The 23,815-nt window shown below is 43.8% G+C and overlaps 1 protein-coding gene across 2 annotated transcripts in view; it reads left to right on the forward strand.

The window, feature by feature from the left end:
- LARP1B (La ribonucleoprotein 1B) overlaps positions 1-23,815 on the forward strand; it is a 105,559-nt gene that overhangs the window by 39,612 nt on the left and 42,132 nt on the right. For both annotated transcript variants that reach the window (XM_084626250.1, XM_084626249.1), the window contains exons 5-8: positions 9,361-9,504; positions 14,591-14,734; positions 15,028-15,196; positions 19,335-19,479. In XM_084626250.1, coding sequence (XP_084482376.1) covers positions 9,361-9,504; positions 14,591-14,734; positions 15,028-15,196; positions 19,335-19,479 — 602 coding nt within the window. The remainder of the gene's footprint in view (positions 1-9,360; positions 9,505-14,590; positions 14,735-15,027; positions 15,197-19,334; positions 19,480-23,815) is intronic.

Below are 23,815 nucleotides of genomic sequence, written 5' to 3' on the forward strand. Positions count from 1 at the left end.
CTGCTCACCTCCTCCCTATACTGTGTTGCCCAGGACAGCAGTGTGGGTGCTGACCTTGTCTGTGAAGACCTAGACAAAAAAAGCATTGAATACTTCAGCGTTTTCCACATCATCTGTCACTAGGTTGCCTCCCCCATTCATTAAGGGTCCCACACTTTCCCTGACCTTTTTCTTGTTGCTAACATACCTGTAGAAACCCTTCTTGTTACCCTTCACATCCCTTGCCAGCTGCAACTGCAGTTGCGTTTTGTCCTTCCTGATGACACCCCTGCATGTTCAAGTAATATTTTTATACGCCTCCCTAGTCATCTGACCAAGTTTCCACTTCTTGTAAGCTTCCTTTTTGTGTTTAAGCTCACTGAAGATTTGATTGTTAAGCCAAGCTGCCTCCTGCCATATTTGCTATTCTTTCTGCACATCGGGATGGTTTGTTCTTGCGCCCTCAATAACGCTTCTTTAAAATGTAGCCAGCTTTCCTGGACTCCTTTCCCCCTCATATTCGCCTCCCAGGGGATCCTGCCCATCAGTTCCCTAAGGGAGTCAGTCTGCTTTTCTGAAGTCCAGGGTCCATATTTTGCTAGTCTCCTTTCTTCCTTTTGTGAGGATCCTGAACTCAACCAACTCATGGTCACTGCTGCCCAGATTACCACCTACTTCTGCTTCCCCTACCAATTCTTCCCTGTTTGTAAGCAGCAGGTCAAGAGGAGAATGGCCCCTGATTGGTTCCTCCAGTAGTTGCACCAGGAAGTTGTCCCTAACGCTCTCCAAAAACTTCCTGGGTTGTCTGTGCACTGCTGCATTGCTCTCCCAGCAGATGTCAGGGTGATTGAAGTCCCCCATTAGAACTAGGGCCTGTGTTCTGGAAACTTCAGTTAATTATCTGAAGAAAGCCTCGTCTACCTCATCCTCCTGGTCTGGTGGTCTATACCAGTGCTTCTCAAGCTATCTGATGTGGGGGACCGGCAATTTTTTTTCCCACTATGCACGCAGACCGGCAGCTGATGGCTTGCGGACCGGCACCAGTCCGCGGACCACCACTTTGAGTAGCACTGGTCTATAGCACACACCCACCATGACATCTTTTTGCTCTTGCTTCTAAACTTAACCCAAAGGCTCTCAACAGGCTTTTCTCCAGTTTCATACTGGAGCTCTGAGCAATCATACCACTCTCTTACATACAATGCAACTCCTCTACCTTTCCTCTCCTGCCTATCCTTCCTGAACAGTTTATACCCGTCCATGACAGTGTTCTACCCCACCAAGTCACTGTTGTTGCAATCACATCGTAGTTCTTTGACTGTGCCAGGACTTCCATTTCTTCCTGCTTGTTTCCCAGGCTTCTTGCGTTCATGTACATGCACCTAAGATAACTAGCCGATTGCCCTGCTTTCTCAGTATGAATCAGGAGCGCCCTCCCGCACCTTCCTCCTTGTGTTTCCTCCCGGTATCCCACTTCCCCATTTACCTCAGGGCTTAGATCACTGTCCCCCGGTGAACCTAGTTTAAAGCCCTCCTCACTAGGTTAGCAGCCTGCCTGCAAAGATACTCTTGCCTCTGTTAGTTAGGTGGATCCCATCTCTTCCTAGCAATCCTTCTTTCCAGCACAACATCCCATGGTCAAGGAATCCAAAGCCCTCTCTCCGACACCACCTGCGTAACCACCCATTTACCTCCACAATTCGACGGTACCTACCTGGGCCTTTTCCTTCAACAGGGAGGATGGACGAGAACACAACTTGCGCCTCAAACTCCTTTATCCTTCTTCCCAGAGCCACGTAGTCTGCAGTGTCCCACTTAAGGTCATTCTTGGCAGTATCATTGGTGCCCATGACTTGTCAAAGAAGAGTAAACTCATAAGAGAGTGCTCCATGGTCTACTGTCCTTCCTGAGAGCTGTTTACAGAAAGAAGTTTTGCTAAATCTGTTGATTCCACTTCTGTCTTAATCTGGACAAGCTAGTTTAGGAGGGGCCACTTGAGATTTTGGGATTTAAAACAGTATTTTCTCCACAGTAAAATATGGAAAATAAAATGGATACTGTATCGTATGTATCTTGCAAAGACACATTTTAAAAACTCAAATGGATAAAGTATAACCCATATGCTTAGATCAGTTTGTGGGACAGCACAAATAATGAGAACTGTAACTAAGTCTGAAGCTGGAAAATAACTTGAGATCTATAAGCCTTCAACTTTAAGAAGTTCTGGATAGGTTGTACACTGGTATTTAAGGCAAATATATCCAAAATTGGAGAACACTTTCTAAAAATATTGATCTAGAGTTGCAAATAGTGGATAATGCACAAAACTGGAAATTCCAAAGACAGCTGAGTTTTTATTAGTGAATAACACGTCATATTCTTGGCTCTTTTTATAGAATATGCCAGGCAAGAACAAAATTTGTGTTCTATTAACAGAGAATCTTATGCTTTAGAACACAGTTTGGTATCATTTATACCTAAAAAATTGACAAAAACAATACTTGTTAAAAACAGAAGTCTCCACTATAGGGTAAAAGGTCTTGGTGTTCTATCACACAGAACTGTTATTTTTTGTAATGATAATGGTGAATCTTCTAGCCTTGTGTTGATGCAAAAAAAAATTGTCAACTTTAAAATGTATATTCCATCGGAAGTCTGAAGAACTTAAATCTGAATTATCTGATTCATATGTTGATATCTGATATTTTTTATTCATGATCCATATTGCTTTTTTTTTTTTGCATAAGAATTAAGGTGCCTCTCCCACCTCCCAACCAGCTGCAGAATAGCAGACGTTATGGTTAAAAAGCTAGATCAGAGGTGGACAAACTATGGCCCGCAGGCCACATCCGGCCTGCGGGACCATCCGGCCCAGTTCCTGAGCTCCCAGCCGGGGAGGCGAGCTCCCAGCCGGGGAGGCAAGCTCCCGGCCCCTCCCCCGCAGCGACGCCAGCGCTCTGGCCTGCCGCTCCTCCTGGGCGGTGTGGCTGGCTCCAGCGGGGCTGCAAGCTCCTGCTGCTCTGAGCAGCATGGTAAGGGGGTGGGGAGCGGGGGGGTTGGATAAGAGGCAGGGGATGGGGAGCAGGGGGCGGTTGGATGAGGCGGGAGGTTCTGGGGGGGGTAGTCAGGAAACGAGGAGCAGGGGGGGTTGGATAGGCATGGGAGTCCCGGGGGGGGGGACTGTCAGGGGTGGGGGTGTGGATAGGGCTCGGGGCACTCAAGGGACAGGGAGCAGTTGAGGGTTGGATAGGGGGTTGGGTCCCAGGGGGGCAGTTAGGAGCGGGGGTCCCAGAAGGGGCAGTCAGGGGACAAGGAGCAGAGGGGGTTGGATGGATTGGGGGTCATGAGGGGGGCAGTCAGGTGATGGGAAGTGGTAGGAGGCGGAGGCCAGGCTGTTTGGGGAGGCACAGCCTTCCCTAACCGGCCCTCCATACAGTGTCACAACTCTGAAGTGGCCCTCCAGCCAAAAAGTTTGCCTACCCCTGAGCTAGATAGCATTATGAATCTTTTTACCCTTTTGCTATTAAGATATTTTTCTTATATGCTTCATCTTAGTGTTTGTTATACTTTAGCATACCACAACTTAACGTTGTTAGGAACATAAATCTCCATCGCCTGGAACTAAGGTCTTTTCTTTCTGTTATGAAGGTATCCCACATTCTTCTTCTAATGATGGTCCCTATGTATATTCCACACACAGGTATGCATGCGTGCTATGCATCTAAGTCTGGAAATACTTGAAAGCAGCATCTGTTGGCCCACATATGTACAGTAGCTTACCTCATGCTCCTGACCGAGGGTATAGGAGGCAGTGTGGGTCGATGCTTCTGTAGTTCCTTCCTGATGCATGGCCTGAGTTACAATTGTCCTTGTTTTCATTGCTTAACTTATCAAAAAAAAAAATTGTAAATTAGTTGAATTCTTAAGTTAGTTAAAATGTATAGTATAGAGTACTTTTCTCCCCAGTTGGGAAGCCTTTCCCCAGCTCTGGGACTATGCCCAGGGTCCCGGGATTCAAGAATTGCATCTCCTGCCATTGATCTTGTCCATCAGTCACAAATATCAATGTAGCCTGTACTGTCAGGGTGAGGTGCATATCTCTGCAAAGTGCAGTATCTGTTGCTCTTTCCTGCCCAGGAGCTTTGCCTATGGAAGCCCTGATGGAGAATACTATGACGTCTCTCTCCGAAAGGGCCATCGGGACCCCTATGTACATCAGACCCCTCAATTGACCAGCAGTATCTGTCCAAGCATGTGTCTTGGAGTGGAGCTCTCACTATCTAAGCCCATCTTTGCAGGGCGCTCTCATGGTAGCAAGGACAAATCCCTATTGAGGACCATCCATAAGAAGCACATTTCCTCTGAGCCTGTGCAGGTGGGGTGAAACGTCACATATGCAACCTAAGGAACAGGCTCCGATGAAGACCACCTGATTGGAGGGCAAGATGTGTAAAAAGAAAGCTCCATTTGTCACCTTGATGCCAAATCATCAGTGCAGTAAGAGGGCATTTTAGCACCTGGGGCGAGCAAGCATATTTGTACCCCTTACTAGAGACCTGTGAGGGACTATTTTTTTAATTCAGTCCCACCCTGCAATACCCATTCCCACCTGCTCCTGCATTGTTGGTTGAATTTTTATCTTGCACCTGCTGTTATGCCAGCAGGTTCTGCAGGATCCCAGTCATGCTGCCTACCCTGCAGTATTAAGTATTGCCACTCTTACGTCTGCACTGCTGCTGGCAGCGGCGCTACCTTCAAAGCTGGGCAGCCAGAGAGCAGTGGCTGCTGGCCAGAGCATTTCATGTTGTTTGTGGTGTAGGAGGACTATTTTTTTTTAATCCTGATCCCCTCCCACCCCACAATTCCCACTCCTACCTGTTACAGCATTTTTGATTTAAAAAATTATCCTACTCCTGCTACTGTGGCAGTGGGTCCTGTGGGATCCCAGTCCTGCTGTAGGGCTCTACCTCCTATCGTTTATTTGTCCCGCCCCATTTTTCTACTCTTCTGCACGTTTCTCCCCCTCCCAGGCTTTGCACCCTGGGTTCGCCCCACCCTGGTTATGGTCCTGTAAATCATCAGGATAGATGTTCGCTGGTTTTGTCTACAAGTGATGGTCTGGACCCATTGTCAGTACTGCCTCATCCATGTAAAGACTGTCCATTTGCTGCAGGTGCACTGGATCTGTCCGTTTTAACTGTGGGAAGCCCTCAGGCATGAGAGCATACCAAGACTTTTGTAACACCAGAGGATATATTCCTTCCTTATCCATGGTCTCCACTTCTTTCTGGCCTGGCCCTCCTGAGGGATGTCCTTATCCAGAGGAGGCAGGTACATAACTGTCCGAGAAGCTGTCTCACCTCCAGCCTTCTGGAAGGAGTGCCCCGGCACCGACAGCACTGCTGCTACCGATGGAGCAATTCTCGAACTGAGATGAATCAGAGGAGATGGCCACATGAGTATTTCAATGGAGGCAGTTGAGCCCCAATAGACAGTCGAGGGGTTACATTTGCTGTTCCCCAGGGACCGCTGGTAGTGGTTTTCTTGGGAGTTCCCCGCAATTGATTGATCCCTCTTTCGAGTCTTATTGGGGTTCATTGGATCCTTATAGCAGGCATCCGGACCCCTCTCAAGTTATATCACGCCTCTTCCTCTCGCAAGCTGGTTCCATCAGTGTACAAGGAGGGAAGAGGTGCAACTGAATCCGATGGTTTCACTGGGTGCTTCTTCACTGGACAAGGTGGTCACTACTTCCTCAGATTTCATCAGGTTGGCAACAGCGTTTTTCATACAAGTTTTAAATGCCCCTAGGCATTTCTCAATGAAGAAAAGTCTGTTTTGTTACCCACCAGTCAATAAACTTTTTATAGGGGCAAAATTTGGACTCGGTTTCCACGGAAGTGTTCACAAAAGGTTTCATGCAATGAGCAACTTGATGTCACACATCATCCACAGAACATGAGCCACAGTACACAAGGTGCCTTTCACTTTTAGGCCCCCACGTGCACCTGTGTGACTCCTTTTGCCAGACTTCACTTGCAGTGCATGCAGGCTTGGCTCCACTTGATCTATCAACCATCAAGGACCACATCAACTCCAAAGTGGTAGTTCCTGTTAGAGTTGTCACCTCCCTAACTAAGCGCTTGGCTACACTTGGAAGTTGGATCACATTAAATCAGCTCTGGGCGCCCTAACTCCTGAGGTGTCCACACTGGCAAGGCACCTTGAGTCCGCGGCTGGAGCACCTCTGGTAATCCACCTCCACAGAAGCACAGAGCTTGCTGTGCCTTGGCTGAAATGCTGGGGTGTCAGTGTGGCCGAAGTGTTGCATAACTGTGCTGTGGTTGGCCTCCAGAAACGTCCCATAATCCCTTGAAGTCAAGTGGCCATTCTCGTCATTGTTTTGAACTCTGCTGCAGGCATGCAGATATCCCCTTTCAAAGCTCTGTTTCTGACATCCGGCATGCTTATCTGCTCTGGGACACGAAGTAAACCATTACTGAGGAATGGTCCTGCTGCAGAGGCAGGTGTGTGTGTGTGTGTGAGAGAGAGAGAGAGAGAGAGAGAGAGAGAGGCCGGGGGGGAACTGATGTCAGGGTTCCCGCTACTGCTCTCTGAACTTACAAGACCACATGCCGACACATTCTCTGCCCCCCAAAACAGTGTCTCCCCCCACATACACACAACACACTCCCTGTCACACTTGACCTACCCCCCCCCCACATTGAAAAACAGGCTGCAGTCACTTGCTACACGCTGAAGCCACTTGGCATCTGTGGCATTCCAAGAGCTGCTAATGTGGCCATGCCACTGTGCTTGCAGCTGACAGAGTGAACACGTGGCAGCGCTTTCCCTGCTGCGGTCTCTGAGGGCTGGTTTAACTCCTGGCACTCTACATCTGCAAGTGTAGCCATAGTCTTAGTGGTCAAACCCAGAAAAGGTCATAGTGGGAGTTCCCTTCAACAGTGCCACTTCCAGGGCCACCAGTATGACAGACAAACTTCCCTTTTGGGGTGGGATGCTCAGGGCACTAAGTCCCCATGAAAAGCCAGACTACATATAAACTTACTGGAACTGAGGTTGATCCTCCTTGCATGCAAGGTCTTCCTTTCACTTATATGCTCACTCTGTATACACATAATATTGGACATTATCACCATGGTGGTCTATATAAACACACAGGGAGGTCTCATCCATTCTGCCAGGAAGTTGTCAGACTTTGGAAGAGGGATGTCAGGAACTGCATTGCGATACAGGCCACATATCTTATGGGTATTCACAACTCCCTGGCATACAAATTAACCAGAATCTTGTTGATAGGCCATGAGTGGCAGGTTCGTGATGCAGTCCTAAGTGAGATTTTACACAGCATGTTATTTTGCTGTGGGACTTCTTTGAGTCGCAAATGAACAGAACGCTCCCCCTATTGTGACTCTCAAGGTAACACTTGCTGATGTCCTGGATGAACAGCCTCAGATTGCATTGCCTCCCATTCCGCTGCTTCTGCAACTCATAGGGAAGATGCATCGCAACAAAGCCAACATCATTCTCCTTGTACCCCACTGGCCCAGACAGCTTTGGTTCACAGAATTTCTATTGATGTCTCCCCCCCAACAATCAGGATCTGCCTGTTCCTGAATCTCCTGAACCCAGATAGGGGGAAGACCAAGCATTCCAGACTGGGCTCATGCCACCTTACCTCCCATCCTGGTTTTTGGATGGGTGTTGGAAATAGAATGCTCCTGTTCCACCCCAGTTCAGGTGATCCTTAACCACAGTCCAAAAGAGTCTACTAAAACCTATCAGGCTAAATGGAGACGCTTTTCAGCAACAAAATCATTGTTCTCCAGAGAGTCTAGAACTGGAATGGCTGCAGTATATCCTGTCCCTAAAGACTTCCAGGGTCTCTCTTGGCTTCTTAGGAGTATACCTAGCAGTGATTAGTTCCTTCCTTCCTCCGGTGTTCTTTACTCTCCCAGCTACAGTATGATTCATGAAAGGCCTGATCAGGACCTTCCCACCAGTGCTTAAACCTACCCCTCAATGGCATGTTAACCTCATCCTGTCCAAGCTCACTAGCCCACCTTTCAACACCATAGCGACTTGTGCCAAGTCCACCTATCCACATAGATGGCATTCTTAGTAGCTGTCACCTCAGGTAGGAGGGTCAGTGAGCTCAGAGGTATCATGGTGGACCTTCCTGTTAAAGCGTTTCACAAAGAAAAGATTTCTCTTTGACTACACTCAAGTTTCTTCAAAGATTGAGTTCCACAACAGTCAAATAATACTTACCTTTATTTTTACCAAAACCTCACACTTCCTCTGAAGACATGAGTTCACTTCTTTGATGTCCGGCAGGCCCTGGTGTTCTAACTACAAAGATACAAGCCTATTGGGAAATGACCCAGACTCTATTGCCATAGCAGATATTGCATGGGCAAGCCATATCATCCCAGAGGATTTCTAAGTGGGTCTCAGGATGCATCTTAAAGTGCTACAAGATATCAAACATTCTTCCCCTTGGGGGTGTCACAGCTCGCTCCATCTCTGTCAGACATTCCACTGCAGAACATCTGCAGAGAGGCCACCTGGAGTTTGATTCGCACATTTGTGACACACTACGCTCTAGTTCATGCCTCAGCTGTTGATGTAGTCAGTAGTGCTGCAAGCATCTTTGCTACCAGCTTCCTCTTACCAGCCTCTAGTCAGAATACTGCTTGCCAATCACCCATGTGTGGAATACTCACAGGGACCATCACTTGAAGTAGTGGAGGTTTCTTACTGTAACGGAGGTTCTTCAAGATGTGTGGTCCCTATCTGTACTCCACTATCCCCCTCCCCTGCCATCTACTATGCTTTGGATCCTGTTGGATTTGCAGAGGTGGAACTGAAGAGGCGTCAACCCCCACTGCCCCTTAAGCCCCTGGTCAGGAGCAAGAGGAGAACTACTGCATGTGTGCGGGCCAACAGACACTGCTTTGAAGAAGTTCTGGACTCGGGCGCATGTCCTGCATGCATACCCACATGTGGAATACAGATAGGGACCACTCATCTCAAAGAACCTCCAGTTACAATAAGTAACCTCCCTTTGCGGTTCCTCCTTTAAGCTTGACCAAATTCACTTCAGTTATTAAATTCAAGGCTTACTTAAGATCTATTCTGTAAAACTGAAAAGTTACTATTTTCTGATTTTATTTTTACTTACAGCATTGGTATTAAAATCTTTCCTATTGTTTAAATATTTTAGGTTAATTATTTAAGAGCTACTAATTCTTCCTTTAAAAATGAATTATACAATATATTCTAAACAGCTAAATTATAGTGAAATGCCAAGCTGCACCGTAGTTAAGGTTGAGAATATTTTTTTTTCACTTCGTTAAGGTAACAAGCAGAAGTGGGTACCACTTCATTTAGATGATGTAAGACCAGATAGCCAAGAAGGAACAGGCTCTCGAAATAGTTCAAGATCTCAGCCAGAAACAAACAAAGTAGTGCCATACAACAACAGACGAAACGAGTCAAGAAGTAAGTGGTTTTCAGTCCTAACTCTGGCTTTTACAGTGGTTCCCATCATTGTGGTATCTGAGTGCCTAAGTATAACTTAACATTTTTGTTCATTGAATGTTCGTGTCAGTTAAAGTAAAACACTGATAGAAACTCGGTATGTTGTGAGACTGGATGTTAAAGCCTGTCCATGTGACCTGTTAAGGGCCTTTTTTCTTGACCTACTATTCCAATACTGAGTGTCTCCTGAACAGACTTTAGTAACATGGTTGGTTGTGCAGAAGCTTGACTTTAGTGTTAACGATGCAATAATTTATCTGAAAGAACTAAATTGTAGTTAGTTACTCTGGGTAGTTGAATAGTGAACGGAAAAAAAATTTTTTTTAAACGGTTTAAGATTTTCACTCATGCTGTGTGTGTGTGTGTGTGTGTACATGCACACAATTGCAAATAATAAATCACTGCCAAATACATTGTTAACATAGTTAAGGTTGTTGAGCACTGACTCGTGCCCTTTCAGAATGTGAAGAGTGGCCAGACTTAACCTCTCAAACCAGAAAATAAAAAGTTACGGTGATGTCTTACCACACCCCCATACAATCTTAACTCTGACCTTTGAGAGAGGTCCCTGTGAGAGATTAGAGGATGGTACCCTTCCTGAGCCTGTGGAGCACAGCAAAGAGAGTGAAGGTTAGTGTGAGAGGGGGGTAATCTTAAACTTTTCTTGACTAGGATATATGTTGAGTTTAGGTCCAGTTTAGCAAATATGTGTAGGTCAGATTTAGCTAACTCTTGACCACTTTACTGACTCCAGACAAACCATTAAAGACTTGTCAGATGTTAATACCTGTTCATTGTCCTAAGCATTTCCTCGGAGACATCACCTTACCTTCAGTTAGCCCTGACTGAGCCTTATAGTACACTATGATGTATGCCAGAAGACCACTTGACCTCCCCTGAGCCATAACATGGAACAGAGGATGCATGGCAGTGAGAGTGTCAGTGCAGATGTGAAATGCTAGTGAGCACTGAACATGTAAGAGCGCTTGAACGAATTGAAACAAATTTGTATTCCCTAATCTTATTGAAATATCTACTGGAATGTCTGCCTCTGGAGGACACAGTGGCAGTTATTCCACCAACCGTGAAACGCAACAGATATTTTAAAATCTTTAATATATGATATTTTAGAGCTAAAAGGGCCATCTGCTTTAAATCATCTGCTCAGGCCTCCTGCAAATGTGCGTCAGAAAATAGGGATCTAGAAATTTGCGGCTACTAATCCCTAAATCAGTACAGCAAGTGAGAGTCACGGAGTGTGTGTCAAGAGGAATGATGGTAGAGAATTGTGTTGGACACAACATAGCACACAACAGAAAATCACAGATTTTTGTTAAGGGTATGTTAGGTTTGGTTTGGTCCCAGTGCCTACTGCCAGCTCCAGCGGGGCAGAATTAAGGTGCTGGGGGAAAAGTTTCTATATTTCTTAGCTTTGAGGCCTCAGTTTAGCCCTACTTCGGTATTCTAGGAAGGACATGAAGCAGTGCTAAGCCACTTTCACTCTGATAAAGTTTTTGGTAGTGAATTTCCCTTTTGAGAAAGTGGTGATAGTGAGTGAGGCAGAAATGATTAAGGGGTGGTTGTGAGCAGAGCTGTCCCTAGCTATTCTGGGGCCCTACACAGCCCCCCGCCCCCCATGGGGGGGGCTGGCTTGGAGGACAGGGGGGTACCACCCCCAGCACTCACCGGTGGCATGGCTGGGGCTGGGCTGTTGCAGTTCCCACTGCTGGTGAGTGCAGGCCTGTCCCTGCTGCACTCCTCGGGGGAGTGGGGGCGGAAAGAGGCAGGGCTGGGGTGGGGCAGAAAGAGGCAAGGGTTTTGGGGAAGGGGTGGATTGGGGGCAGGGCTTGGGCAGAGCAGGGGTGGGAAGAGGCGGGGCTGGGGCAGAGCAGGGGCGGGGGCCATGGGGAAGAGGCAGAGCAGGGGCTGGAGCAGTACGCAGCTGCGCAGGGCACCAGGAAATTGGGTCCCCAAAATTTCCTGGTGCCCTATGCAGCTGCGTACTTCGCTTATGGGTAAGGATGGTCCTGGTTGTGGGGTGGGTACAATGAGGCTTTCTGTACATACCTCTTCACCATTCAGCTACCAGTTCCACCTTCCTCGTGGCTCTCTCCATGCTCTGGTGAGTGTGGATGGATCTGGGGAAAAAGAAAGATGGTGCAACTGTGAGGAGGAGTACTTGTGCCAGCTGGATGCAGAAAGGGGGAGTAGAATGGAACTCCAGAGTCCGTACACCAGATCTGGGTCTAGTGTGTATATGGAGAAGTAGCTGTGCGCACCTGTCTTTAGAGTAGGAGGCTCATGGAGGTGTATATAGTGGCCTATTGGTCTCAATTCAATGTTGTCAGCTGATTCTGGTGGTAATGAATACAGCCTAAAACAAAAGCTCTGAAAGATGTGAACTGCTTAATTCATTGCAGTGGGTGTCTTCATCCTCCCTCCCTTGGGCTCAGTGCTTTTACACCTGTGCTGTCCATGGAGCATGCCTGTTCAGAACTTCGCACTCTGGCCTCAGCATTGTGTGCCTGGTGCTTGTACCAAGCATGCCTGTTCCTATGCCCAGCACATTGCTGGTTTGTCAAGTCTAGTGCTTCTCGGCAGGAGTTCAGCCAACATTTTTGCAATAGACCTCATTTATCCTGGCTGGGATTCTTCCACTGGCCTCTCTGGTCTGACTGTCTCAGTTTGGCAACTAGTGCCTCCTGTCCCATACTACCATACATATCCCAGACACAGTAGTGTCCACCATACTATTCCATGGTGGGATAGGTATATTTATGAGGTGCCAAGCTTCATCAAAATTGCATACACCTCTCACATTTCCAAAAGGAACTGTATTGTGGCTGCAGACACCAAGCAAAGGCACGCTGAGAGCACTAATGTGCATATCATTCAACTCTCCAGAGGAGAGTCATGACCCTTGGGTTCAGGGGACAGTCAGTGCTTGTTCCCCTAAACCACCATTTAGGTACAGTACTGTGGCACTCACGAAGAATTTCCTGCAGAAACATTAGCTTACAGGGAAACAAACTCTAAGTCGAGTTGCTTAAGCTTTTATAGTGCAATAAAGTTTAAATTTCCTAAAATTATCCACGGTAGTGTTAGTAACTGGGCTTGGGAGCAATCAAATTATATACATAGCTGAGAGTTGAAGCCTTATTCTTTTTCTAGCTCTGCGCCAATAAAAATATAAGAATCTGAACATTTTATAAATGGCTCTCTTTTGGAAGAGGAGGCACTATATCTCAGGAATCTCTTGACCTAAGTTTGGACCACAAAGTCTGCTCCAGGCCCCCTTGTGGTACATCTGTCTTCAAGACACTGTTCGTATGTCACAGGTTTGCTCACAGAGATGCCCTTGGGACTGTCACCTGACATGCTGGAATCACCTCTGAGCCCGTTTTTCCTGCCAGCTTGGGATTCCAGAACCCTGCCTTGTTGAGCCAGACACGCTAGTCTGCTGCAACACAGACCCAGGTCTGGTCCACGCCCCCCAAAGCTGCAGACTTTAACCAAAAACTGCTCAGCAGGTCACCCAGCTCCAGCACCTAGACACCCAATTCCCAATGGGATCCAAACCCCAAATCCTTTTTACTCTGTATAAAGCTTATACAGGATAAACTCATAAATTTGTCTGACCTCTGTAACACTGGTGGAGAGATGTGCAAAGCTGTTTGATCCCCCAGGTATTAATCACTTACTCTGGGTTAATTAATAAACAAAAGTGATTTTATTAAGTATAAAAAGTATGATTTAAGTGGTTTCAAATAATAACAGACAGAACAAAGTAAGTGACCAAGCAAAAACACGCAAGTCTAAGCCTAATACATTAAGAAACTGATACAGGTTATATCTCACCCTCAGAGATATTCCAATAAGCTTCTTTCACAGATTAGACTCCTTCCTAGACTGGGCCTAATCCTTTCCCCTGGTACAGTCCAGCTCAGGTGGTAACTAGGGTTTTTCTCATGACTGGCAGCCCCCTTTGTTCTGTTCCATCCCCTTCTATAACTTTGTCACAAGGTGGGAATCTTTTATCTCTGGGTCTCCCCCTCTCCCCCCCCCCCTTCAAAATGGAAAAGTACCAGATTTAAGATGGATTCCAGTATTATGTGACATGGTCACATGTCCTATGAGACCTCATTCTTCATTACCCAGAGGCTGGCTGGCATGCACCAGGGAAGGTTTGCAAGTAAACAGAGCCCTTTACAGGCAATTGTCCTAGTCAGTGGGAGCCATCCAGGTTCCAAACCACTATTAATGGCCCACACTTTGCATAATTACAGTAGTACCCCAGAGTTATACTTCATATTCCTAGTTTCAGATATAAGAATGATACATTCATACAAATAGGATGAACACACTCAGTAGATTATAAGCTTTGGAATGATACCTTACAAGAGACCTTTTGCATAAAGCATATTCCAGTTATATTTTATTCACGCTCATTAGCATATTTCCATAAAATATATGGAGTGCAACGTCACACCGTATATGTGAATTTTAGAGCAATTTGAATGTTACAGCTGCCCCATAGGGAGCTGATTTTATCTGCAGAACGCCTTGGTCAAATGATCCCAAACTTTCACTGCTAACTTTATCCCTAGTCATGATGAGGTATGGAAATTTTCAGAATAATCTGAGTGTGAATGTAGATTTGAGACCACTTAGAAATATTAGCTGTTTAGAGAGCTCATATTCCAACTAAATTAATACAACAACCCTAGGGCCCTGATGATGCAGTACAGTTTCCAAGAGAATCCGAGTGTGCCTGTGGACTTTAAAACATTTCAAAATATTGTTAAAGAGCGAATGTTAGCCTTAAATATGGAATGGCTAAGGCCAATCATAAGTTTTTGTTTTGAAATCAGTTATACTTGAAAATCACTTCCTTCTTTACTAGTCAGCTTTTGTGATGTTTGACTTACTCTTTACAGTGCAAACTGATGTACCTAATACCCATGGAATAATTCTCTGAGGTTATTTATTCATGGTGGAACCTCTCAATTGATTGTCTATACAGTACTTTTTTTTTTTTCTTTGAAAGCTTGGCGCCGTGATAGAGAGAAGAGAGATGACCATGATGAAGTTTCCAGTGTGAGAAGTGAGGGTGGCAACATTCGAGGATTCTTTAGAGGCAGAGGAAGAGGGCGTGGCAGAGGAAGAGGGCGTGGCAGAGGAAACCCTCGAAGTATGAGAGTAGATGTTAAAGATGGAAAATATAACTTAATATTAAGATTTAAACATTTAAGTTGTACAACTCTCCCTTGCCACAAATCAAATCCTGTATATAAATCCATGTGGTTTGCATGTCACATTGCAAGTAGTATATCTTGAACACTTTTTACCTAGAATAGATACTGAATGCCTGTTGCACAAATAATACAGTTTGTTTATATCCCTTACAATATTTTTGTATTGGATTTTTCTCTTTATCTTAAATTCTTTTCCTTCCCCTTACTCTTCACGCCATTCTTTTTGAAGTGAACTATGAGTATTCGTATGGTTACCAAGAACTATATGGTGAAAGGACCAATCAGCCATTTCAACCAGACCTTAATAGTAGTATGATGTATTACTATGACGATGGAACAGGAGTACAAATGTATTCTGTGGATGAAGCACTGCTCAAAGAATACATTAAACGTCAAATGTAAGTACACTGCATAATGTATGAATTTTATTTTTAGACAAAAGTCAGGAATCTACTTAAGATAAAATTCATTTCAAACAACGTTTGACCTCTCAGTCTCCAGTGTACTATGTAAGTAGCGCTGAAGATACTAGCTACCAACCATTTGAGGTTTATTCATTACTAGTAAATATCTGCTTAATTATGCTGAGTAGTGGGGTGAAAAAACCCTGAATATCTGAGAAGTGGGAACTTTGAGAAAGATCTTCTTTCTTCCGGCACTGTAGTCTGCCTTTAATCCATGTACCTGCCTTATTTATGGTACATATCCTCCTTTACTTGGTCTTGAAGTTGAAGTATGGATGTCTGTCTGCTTGTCCTTTAGAGTACTGTTGGTCTGTTAGCATGTAAGACTCTTTCCTGGGTATGTAGCTCAAGTTTCTGAAGGGACTTTTCCCCCATTTGTTCTCAATTTCTTTTAAAAACAATCTTTTCAGCTCTGTATTTTATCAGTGTGTTTCACCTGAAAGAACCAAATAAGAATATGTTTTTAAATGAGCCATATACTTGATTTTTCAATAATCTGAAATACTTACTTTCTCATGTACACCATTAAGGAGCGAGAAACTATTTGGAAGGCTGATTGTCGCAAAGAGGCATATCATGCAAAATCCTGGAACACGCTAAGTCACTACTGAAAAGGGACATTTTCCACCACTGGCTGATATTCTACATTTGCCAGTGGCATTCTCTGTGATGCTTTTGTGGTGGATTATATTGCCCTTGTATTCCATGAAGCGATTTGCTTATTTTACTCTGGCTTCTTTTGTAACAGTTGATGCAAAAAAAAATTTTTTTTAAGAATAAGGCCTCTTTAAGGGCAGAAAGAATTTGACATATGTCTCAACTTCAAGCCTATATTGCAATCTTTTTGTAACTCTTGCTGCCAGGCCCCTCTGAGACCTGACAGTGGACGTGCAGCTCCTTATCAGAATAATCGGCCTCCACTGTCCTCAAGATAAGTGAGGGAGGAGCACAGACATTCCACGGTTGGTCAGATTTCTGGGCATGCAGTGTCCAGGTCTCCTAAGGTAGGACACATTGATGTCCCCCTTGATGCTCAGCAAAATGTCACACATTGGTCACATCTGACTTCTGATGTTGTTTGTATTTTCTTTTAGCACAAGATGTTGGCAAGTGTCAGTTAAAGCCTTAAGATGACTGGTTAACCAGAGTCATTGGTCACCTGGCCTGTTCAAACTCTCTAAGATTCATTGGTTATAGAATTTGCGTTTCACAAGAGATACTGTTGAGCAGGTTTAGAATATAACTTCTTCATTTTTTCCCCTCATTTCAAATGGTTCTGGGAATCTGTGAGGTTCCATAATCTCTTCCTTTCTCATTGTATTTGAACAAAGGGATGGAAAGCTACCTTTCTTCCTCAATTATTTTTTAAATGTCATCTAAATGGAAGTGTTTAACCTTCTGCTTCTGATATTTTTCTAATTATAAATTATGAAAGCTAGAATGCGAAAGAGGGAAGTCCAAGCAAAATAAACTTGTACAGAATGTTTAGCCCTCCAGAGAGGAGTTCTTTTTGGAGTCCAAGGAAGTAAGGATATTTTGGACAAATAAGGTTGTATCCTTATATATAAATGAGTTTTAGAACTATTAACCTCTTAATATGAAAAATGTTAAATCTATTTCTGAGAACAAAAATGTCGAGTGATTTTATACATGTAACGGGGACCAACTTGATTGGGGAGAAGGATTATTATAGGTATGTATATTAACATTTGTTTTAAAGCAAATGTGACTAAGTATATACTGCATCAGACTTAGTTCAAACATTATGTTGATTCTTCAAAAATGCTTTGGTTCACATCGAAAAGTAGATTACATTTCAAGTTATCACAGGAGTATATCCAAACTTACATCTCTGGAGGGGAGGGAAAATAAGTTCAAAAGACTTTAGAGAAAGACAGGAAGAACATAAAAATAAACATTTTCATTAGTCAGAGGGGTAGCCGTGTTAGTCTGGATCTGTAAAAGCAGCAGAGAGTCCTGTGGCACCTTATAGACTAACAGACGTATTGGAGCATAAGCTTTCATGGGTGACGAAATGCATCTGATGAAGTGGGTATTCACCCACAAAAGCTTATGCTCCAATACGTCTGTTAGTCTATAAAGTGCCATAGGACTCTTTGCTGCATGTTCATTAATGTTCTTTCAAATTCCCTTTTCCAGATCGGTGGATACCAGTAAAGTAGTTAAGAGTTTGAGTCAACTTCAGTTTCCTTTATTCATTCTTGCTTTTGGAACTTGGGAGATTAGGTTGAACACATCTCGGGTTTTACCTGTACCTTATAGATGTAAAGGTAACAGTTTAGTTAACAGTGTTAGCGTGTCTGTACTTGTTTGTCTTTCATCTGGGAAAAGTACGTTAGGATTTCAGAATAGCATGTGGAATATTACTGGGGGGAATAAAGGTTGGGTCCTATTCAGTTGTGCATAGGGACTTCATTGATCAAAGTTTACTTTGCTTACAGCATGCTGAAGAAGTTCCTGCTTTTCAGGCAAAAAGAGCCGTAAAGACTCTTCTGTGCTGGTTCAGACTTTTAAGTGGTGGCTTACATTTCTTCCAGTTCTGAAGTTTTCTGACTGGTCTCTGCTGGAGTTAAGTCTTTCATGAAGAGTGCTAGCTCTTCAAGCTTCTTTGGTACTGAAGGCTATGAAGAAAGAATAAATTGGGTTTCTCCTTTACAGCTCAGAGTCAATGGTGACATTGCGGTCCCTTTTTGGTACCTTCTGTCTTGAGTCCAACTTCATGAGAGGCTTTCATCTACATTAATGCCTTACCTTTTCAGCATTCAGATCCTCTCAGCATTCTACTCTCAACTCCCTCTTTTCCTAAAGTATCCAATTCCTAAAGGACCCCACATTCATACAAGGTATCTTCCACTGTAAGAAATTAGGGAGCATGTAAACAGTCTCACGCAGGATCTGTCTGAGGAGTCCTGCTGTTTGGTAGTCATTGCCAGTTTCAGCTTCCATACCTCTTCCAGGATGTCTTCAGGTTTATATCTTTCTGTAGTGGCTCCCAATTATAATTCCTTCATTCCTTTTACACCATCATTTGATTTGGTAGAACTTGACATCTTGGGATCATTTCATAAAGCAACTTAATCACCCTAGAGACTTTCCTCTTCCCTCAACCTATCCCTCCCCTGACCTGGGGTAGCTAGACAGCCTGTTGCACCTTTTTTTTTCCTCCCACATCTCACACTCTTTATTTATACCCTTTATTTTTGAAGAACTTAACTTTTGCCAAGTACCCTTGGGAGCATTCAGGCACTACGCCTCAGTGTACTGAACAATGGAAAGTGTGTTTTTTCTGCTTTTTTTCTCACCTGAGCTTGCATGAAGATATGATCTAGACTGCATGCCTGTGCTTGTGCCTTCACCCTAGGATAGGGCACCTAAAGATTCTGATCTGCTGGGTACCTGAGTAGGAGAAAAAGATACAGATCAGGATGGAGATATTGATACCACTATATGGGGAATCATCCACATGAATGCTGAGAGAATACCATTACCCTCTCATCCATGTAAGAAGGAGAAAAGAAGGATCAGAAAAGGAATATTACTTTTCTTTTTTGCTTTTGTCATTCATTTATGCTAGTTGGGTGAATGAGAAATGAGGCCTCAATTATACTTTGGATGAATGTACTGTACTGATCACGTTAAAGTACTGTTTTATTTGGTTTATTTGATTACCTAGTCTGTTTTTAGAGTAACAGCCGTGTTAGTCTGTATTCGCAAAAAGAAAAGGAGTACTTGTGGCACCTTAGAGACTAACCAATTTATTTGAGCATGAGCTTTCGTGAGCTACATCCGATGAAGTGAGCTGTAGCTCACGAAAGCTCATGCTCAAATAAATTGGTTAGTTTCTAAGGTGCCACAAGTACTCCTTTTCTAGTCTGTTTTTGTAACTTTTAGCTCATAAGTAACAAACACACAGTGATAAATATCAATCTTTTTGATAGTAAAATATACCAAATTTTGTAATAAAGATTTTGACAAGGATGAACTTGGATTAAAAATAATTAAAGAAACTATACCCTACACTGGGCTCACATTTACATGTTTCTCTCTCCAGTGAGTATTATTTCAGCATAGAAAATTTGGAAAGAGACTTTTTTCTGAGGAGAAAGATGGACCAACAAGGATTCTTGCCGATTTCTTTAATTGCCAGCTTCCATCGTGTGCAAGCTCTGACTACAAATGTTAACTTAATTTTAGAGGTAAAGTGATTTAAATGCATGTACACAATTTTGCATAGTTTTAAAATTTATTACAAAGCTTGAAAACCCCATTCACCTATTTGCAAGTGGCGGGGTGTAAGTGTTTCTTGTTGAGTGTGGCTGGCCTAAACAATCAATTTTTTCAGAATATAATTTTTTTTTTTTTAAAAGTTGCCAGCCAGTTAAGGCTACACCAAGAACCTTCCAGCTGTTAACAGTATAAACTGATGCAGTGCTGTCTGTTAGCAGATGGCATTGCTGCTACTCATAGCTTTGCCAAGAAGTGGCAAAGTAAAACTAACAAAAGGGCTTCACTATTGCTTTTCAGAAATCTGTGGGCAGTAGTGAAACTGTCAGTTATGTCTGTTTCACATTGCTGTTGGCAAAGCTGCATAGCAATAGGTAGACAAGTATTCACAAAGTGGGGAAAATTTCAAAAAACAGACTGGAGGAGGTGCAGGGTAGTAGAAACTTTCCTCTCCCCTTCTTGCAGCAGCCAAGAGTCTGGGAGAAGGTTAGAGGACTGAAGAGCCCTTCCTTTTCATGCCTCCCCTTCAGCATCCAGGAAGCATTCTAGAGGGTGAAGACCAGAATGATGCTTCTCGCAGCAGCTGGTGGGGTTGTGTGGTGAGCTTCAGATTTATCAGATACCTACTATCAGAGACTGATCCAAAAGATGGAGTGCCAAGCCAGAGAAAGCACCTTAGTAGAAATCACTGTAGCATGAGGTAGCCTGGAAACTGCACTGCTCACTGGTGCTAAACCTTATTGGTATGTTCTCTCCTCCCCACCCACCTCCAGTCTAGTAGACCTCCAATCAGTTAGTCCTCCAGCTACTAGGTGTTTGTCAATCTATGCTAACAAGAATTGGGTTACACTGATAAGGATCCAATAAGTAGACCACAAATGGAAAAGTTTTTTAATTCTTTGAGCGACCGCTACACATTCCCACTTTGGGATGCGCCAGCAGTGCAGCTCTGATGGTGGAACGATTCATAGCCATACCCACTGGAGCATTCTTGCACTCCTTCCTGCCCCCACCTTCACTGTGCGTATTCTGAGGATGAGGCTATAAAGTAGGTGGCACTCCAGCTGTCTGTTCCAATCACAGTTGCAAACAGATTGGAACCTTTCCAGGTCCACTTTTTCAAGTAACTCCGTGCTGTTAGCTAGTTTTAGGAGTAGTTTAATTGTTTTATTTAATTGAAATGTGTTTTGTTCTACAATTATCAGGATACCTATAGGTTCTGCGCCCCAGGGTGGTTTCCCATATTCTGAGGCAGATCTGAAGGGAAGGTGGCCAGGATTTAAGATGTGCCTCTTCACCTATTGTCTTTTCTCCATCACTCTTACGAGGTGTCTCATATGCTATCCTAGGGACATTTTCCTTTCCAGTGCACAGTATGCAGGACTTTACTCCAAGAGCCCGTAAGGAGTGTCAAAATCTGCTCCAAGCCTTCCTGCTGCAGGAGGTCCTATAGACCAAGTCCTCTAGTGCTGATGAATCTCGTTCCAGGAGTAAAGAGTGGCCTGCATTGGCCCCCATTCTTTTGGGAACTAAGAGGCAGCATCCTAATTTTCTGTTCAAGATACCATCCTCTGATCCAGGAAGCAGGGTGGTAAAGCCCTTGGTACCAAAGGAGTCTCATTCCTAATGTAGTGGAATGGTCCAGGTGTCAGTCTCAGCAGAGCTAATTGTGTTAGGAGTACCCTTGAATCCAGTACTCCTGGTTTCAGTACCCCTGTCAGTAGGTCCAGTCACTGTTCCAAGTTGCTCTTATTCCTCTGGATTGTGTCCTATAACATCCTTAGATCCTAGACCGAAGCCTAAGGTTGCTGGACAGGGTAAATCCCTAAAAGCATGTTATACTCTTTCTGTAACGAGTGCTACCATTCTGAATGTCTGGTCCGATGCATCTGTGCTGTCAGTAGGACAAGTTGGATCTGCAAATCCTAAACAGGAAAAGTCTTCCTTCTAAAGGAAAAGATCCTTAAAAACTCAATATGTCATTATCAGACTTCAGGGGAACTCCAACTCGACCATAATGTTCTTCCTCAGGCTCAGCTGGCTTCAACAATCTATATAACTCCATATGCTCATTTCAGAATGAGAGCTCTGTAACAGGCTAATGAAAAATTACCTGCCAAGTTCAGACAGCATGTCCTTAAGTTATTTCTCCCAAAAGAGGAGCTCCCGTCTCTTACATGATGGACACAGTCAACATCCTGAAAGGAGTGGCATTCAAGCCTCCACTCCTATCAGCAACTATCAGTTGGATGCGTCCACTCTGGAATGGGAGTGCACTTCAATGACCTAATAACCCACAGTCATTGGAAGCACTTTGAAAAACAGCTACATATTAGTGTATTAGAGTTGAAGGCAATCAGTCTAGCTCTCAGATCATTTCTGCCTCACAAGACAAAGTATTCACTGACAATTCAACAAGTAAGTTTCAGTGTGAACAAACAGGGAGGAGCTCATTCCTCACAACTATGTAAAGATGTTACAGTGCTACAGAGCTGGTCCATCCCTCATATTTAACTGACAGCTCTTCACCTAATGGAAAAAAACAAGTTGGTGGATTATCTCTGCAGAAACAGAGGAGTTAACAAAGGAGTTGGTCTCTAAATACATCAGTTGCAAAGAAAATCTTCACTTTCTGGCATCATCCAAAAGTAGATCTGGTGACAATGAGACACGATGCCAGACACCTGAGCTTCTGCTCCATTTCAGATTCATTCCTACTCAGCTGGAGAATAGGTCTTTTTTCATACCTTTACCCATTTTCCTTTTAATCCAAAGAATAAAACGGAAGATAAAACCAGAATAATTCCGGTTGCTCAAGCGTGGTCAAGACAAAAGTGCTTTCCAGATCTCCTTCACCTCTTCAAGGTGTATTATACTATTCTCTACCAGTGACCACAGATCTGTTATCCTCAGCAGGATGGCTGGATTTTGATATAGACCTGTGGTACACCTGGCAGCAAGGTCTGTAGGACACTCTCACTGATTTAGAGAGCCTGTTTGTCAGATGTACAGCACATCCTGGTAAACTCCAGTAAGCAATCTACTCGTAAGTGCTATTACTCTTAAGTGGAGAAGGTCTATGAAAGGTATAGTGTTAAAGGTCTATGAAGGGTTTTAAAGGTTTATGAAGGGTATAGTGCCAGTCAAGGATTCCACGTCATCATGGGACCTTAACTTAGTCCTTACTCAACTTATGAGACCATCATCTCAAACTGAGTGCTTAGTGTTTTATCGATCAATCAAAACAGCATTCATTGTAGCAATAACATCTGCCAGAAGCATAAGCGAACTACAAGCCTTGAAGGTAGAGCCATTGTTCAGTTTTCTACAGAAACAGTGTTCCTTTGTCTACATTCAAAATTTCTGCCCAAGGTGGTAAATGTCTTCCTCTTAACTAGTCAGTCTACCAGTCTTTTTCCCAGATTTCTTGCACATTCAGATTAATCAAAACTGTGCACATCAGATGCTAAATAGGCAGTAGCCTTCTATCTGAAAAAGAACTAGACTTTCTAAAGTCCTCAGATCACTTTATTTTTTACAGAGATAATCGTTATAGGCAATCTTATCACAATGCTTCTCCAAATGGGTTAGACTAAATATGGAGGAGAGTTACAAACTAGCTTCTGCCGCTCTTCCTGCAAGGGTGAGGGTACACTCCATTAGGGCTAAGTCAGTTTCTATAGTAAGGCTTAAACATATTCTCATTATTGAAATCTGAAGAGTTGCAACAGAGTGCTCTGTACACATTTACGAAATGTTATCTGCTTGATTTAGGTCTTGATATGTGATGTGCATTTGGTAGGGCAGTACTCACTGTTGAAATAGGATGCAGTGTACCATTTTCTTCAGTTGACAGTACTGCTTATCAAACTACCCTAAGAGTGGGACTGTGTAGAGGTCACTCAAAGAAGAAATGAAGGTTACTCCCCTGTAACTGGAGTTCTTCAAGATGGAATCTACACATTCACACTCCCCTCCCACCTTCCTCTCTACTTCAGACTCCTAATTAAAATCTTGGACCTAAGAAAGCAGTGGAAGGAACTGAGCTGACCAGAGGGCCATGTCCCCTTTTATACTTTTGCCCTCAGAACATTCAGGAACAATGAAGAGAAGGATTGGGGGAGGTGTGAGAGCTCTTCAGTGGGCACTGCTACAAGAAGGTTTCATTATGAGTTGTATTGCTAGCGCTTCCCAAAAGCGTGAATGTGTGGAGTCTATCTTGAAGAACTACAGTTTCAGGTTAGTAACCTTCATTTTACTAGAGCAATTGCTCCAAAGCATTTGCTATAATTAAGGTTGCAAAATGGT

This window comes from Lepidochelys olivacea, assembly GCF_965140295.1.
Source record: "Lepidochelys olivacea isolate rLepOli2 genome assembly, chromosome: 4".
In the NCBI taxonomy this organism is placed as follows: Eukaryota; Metazoa; Chordata; order Testudines; family Cheloniidae; genus Lepidochelys; species Lepidochelys olivacea.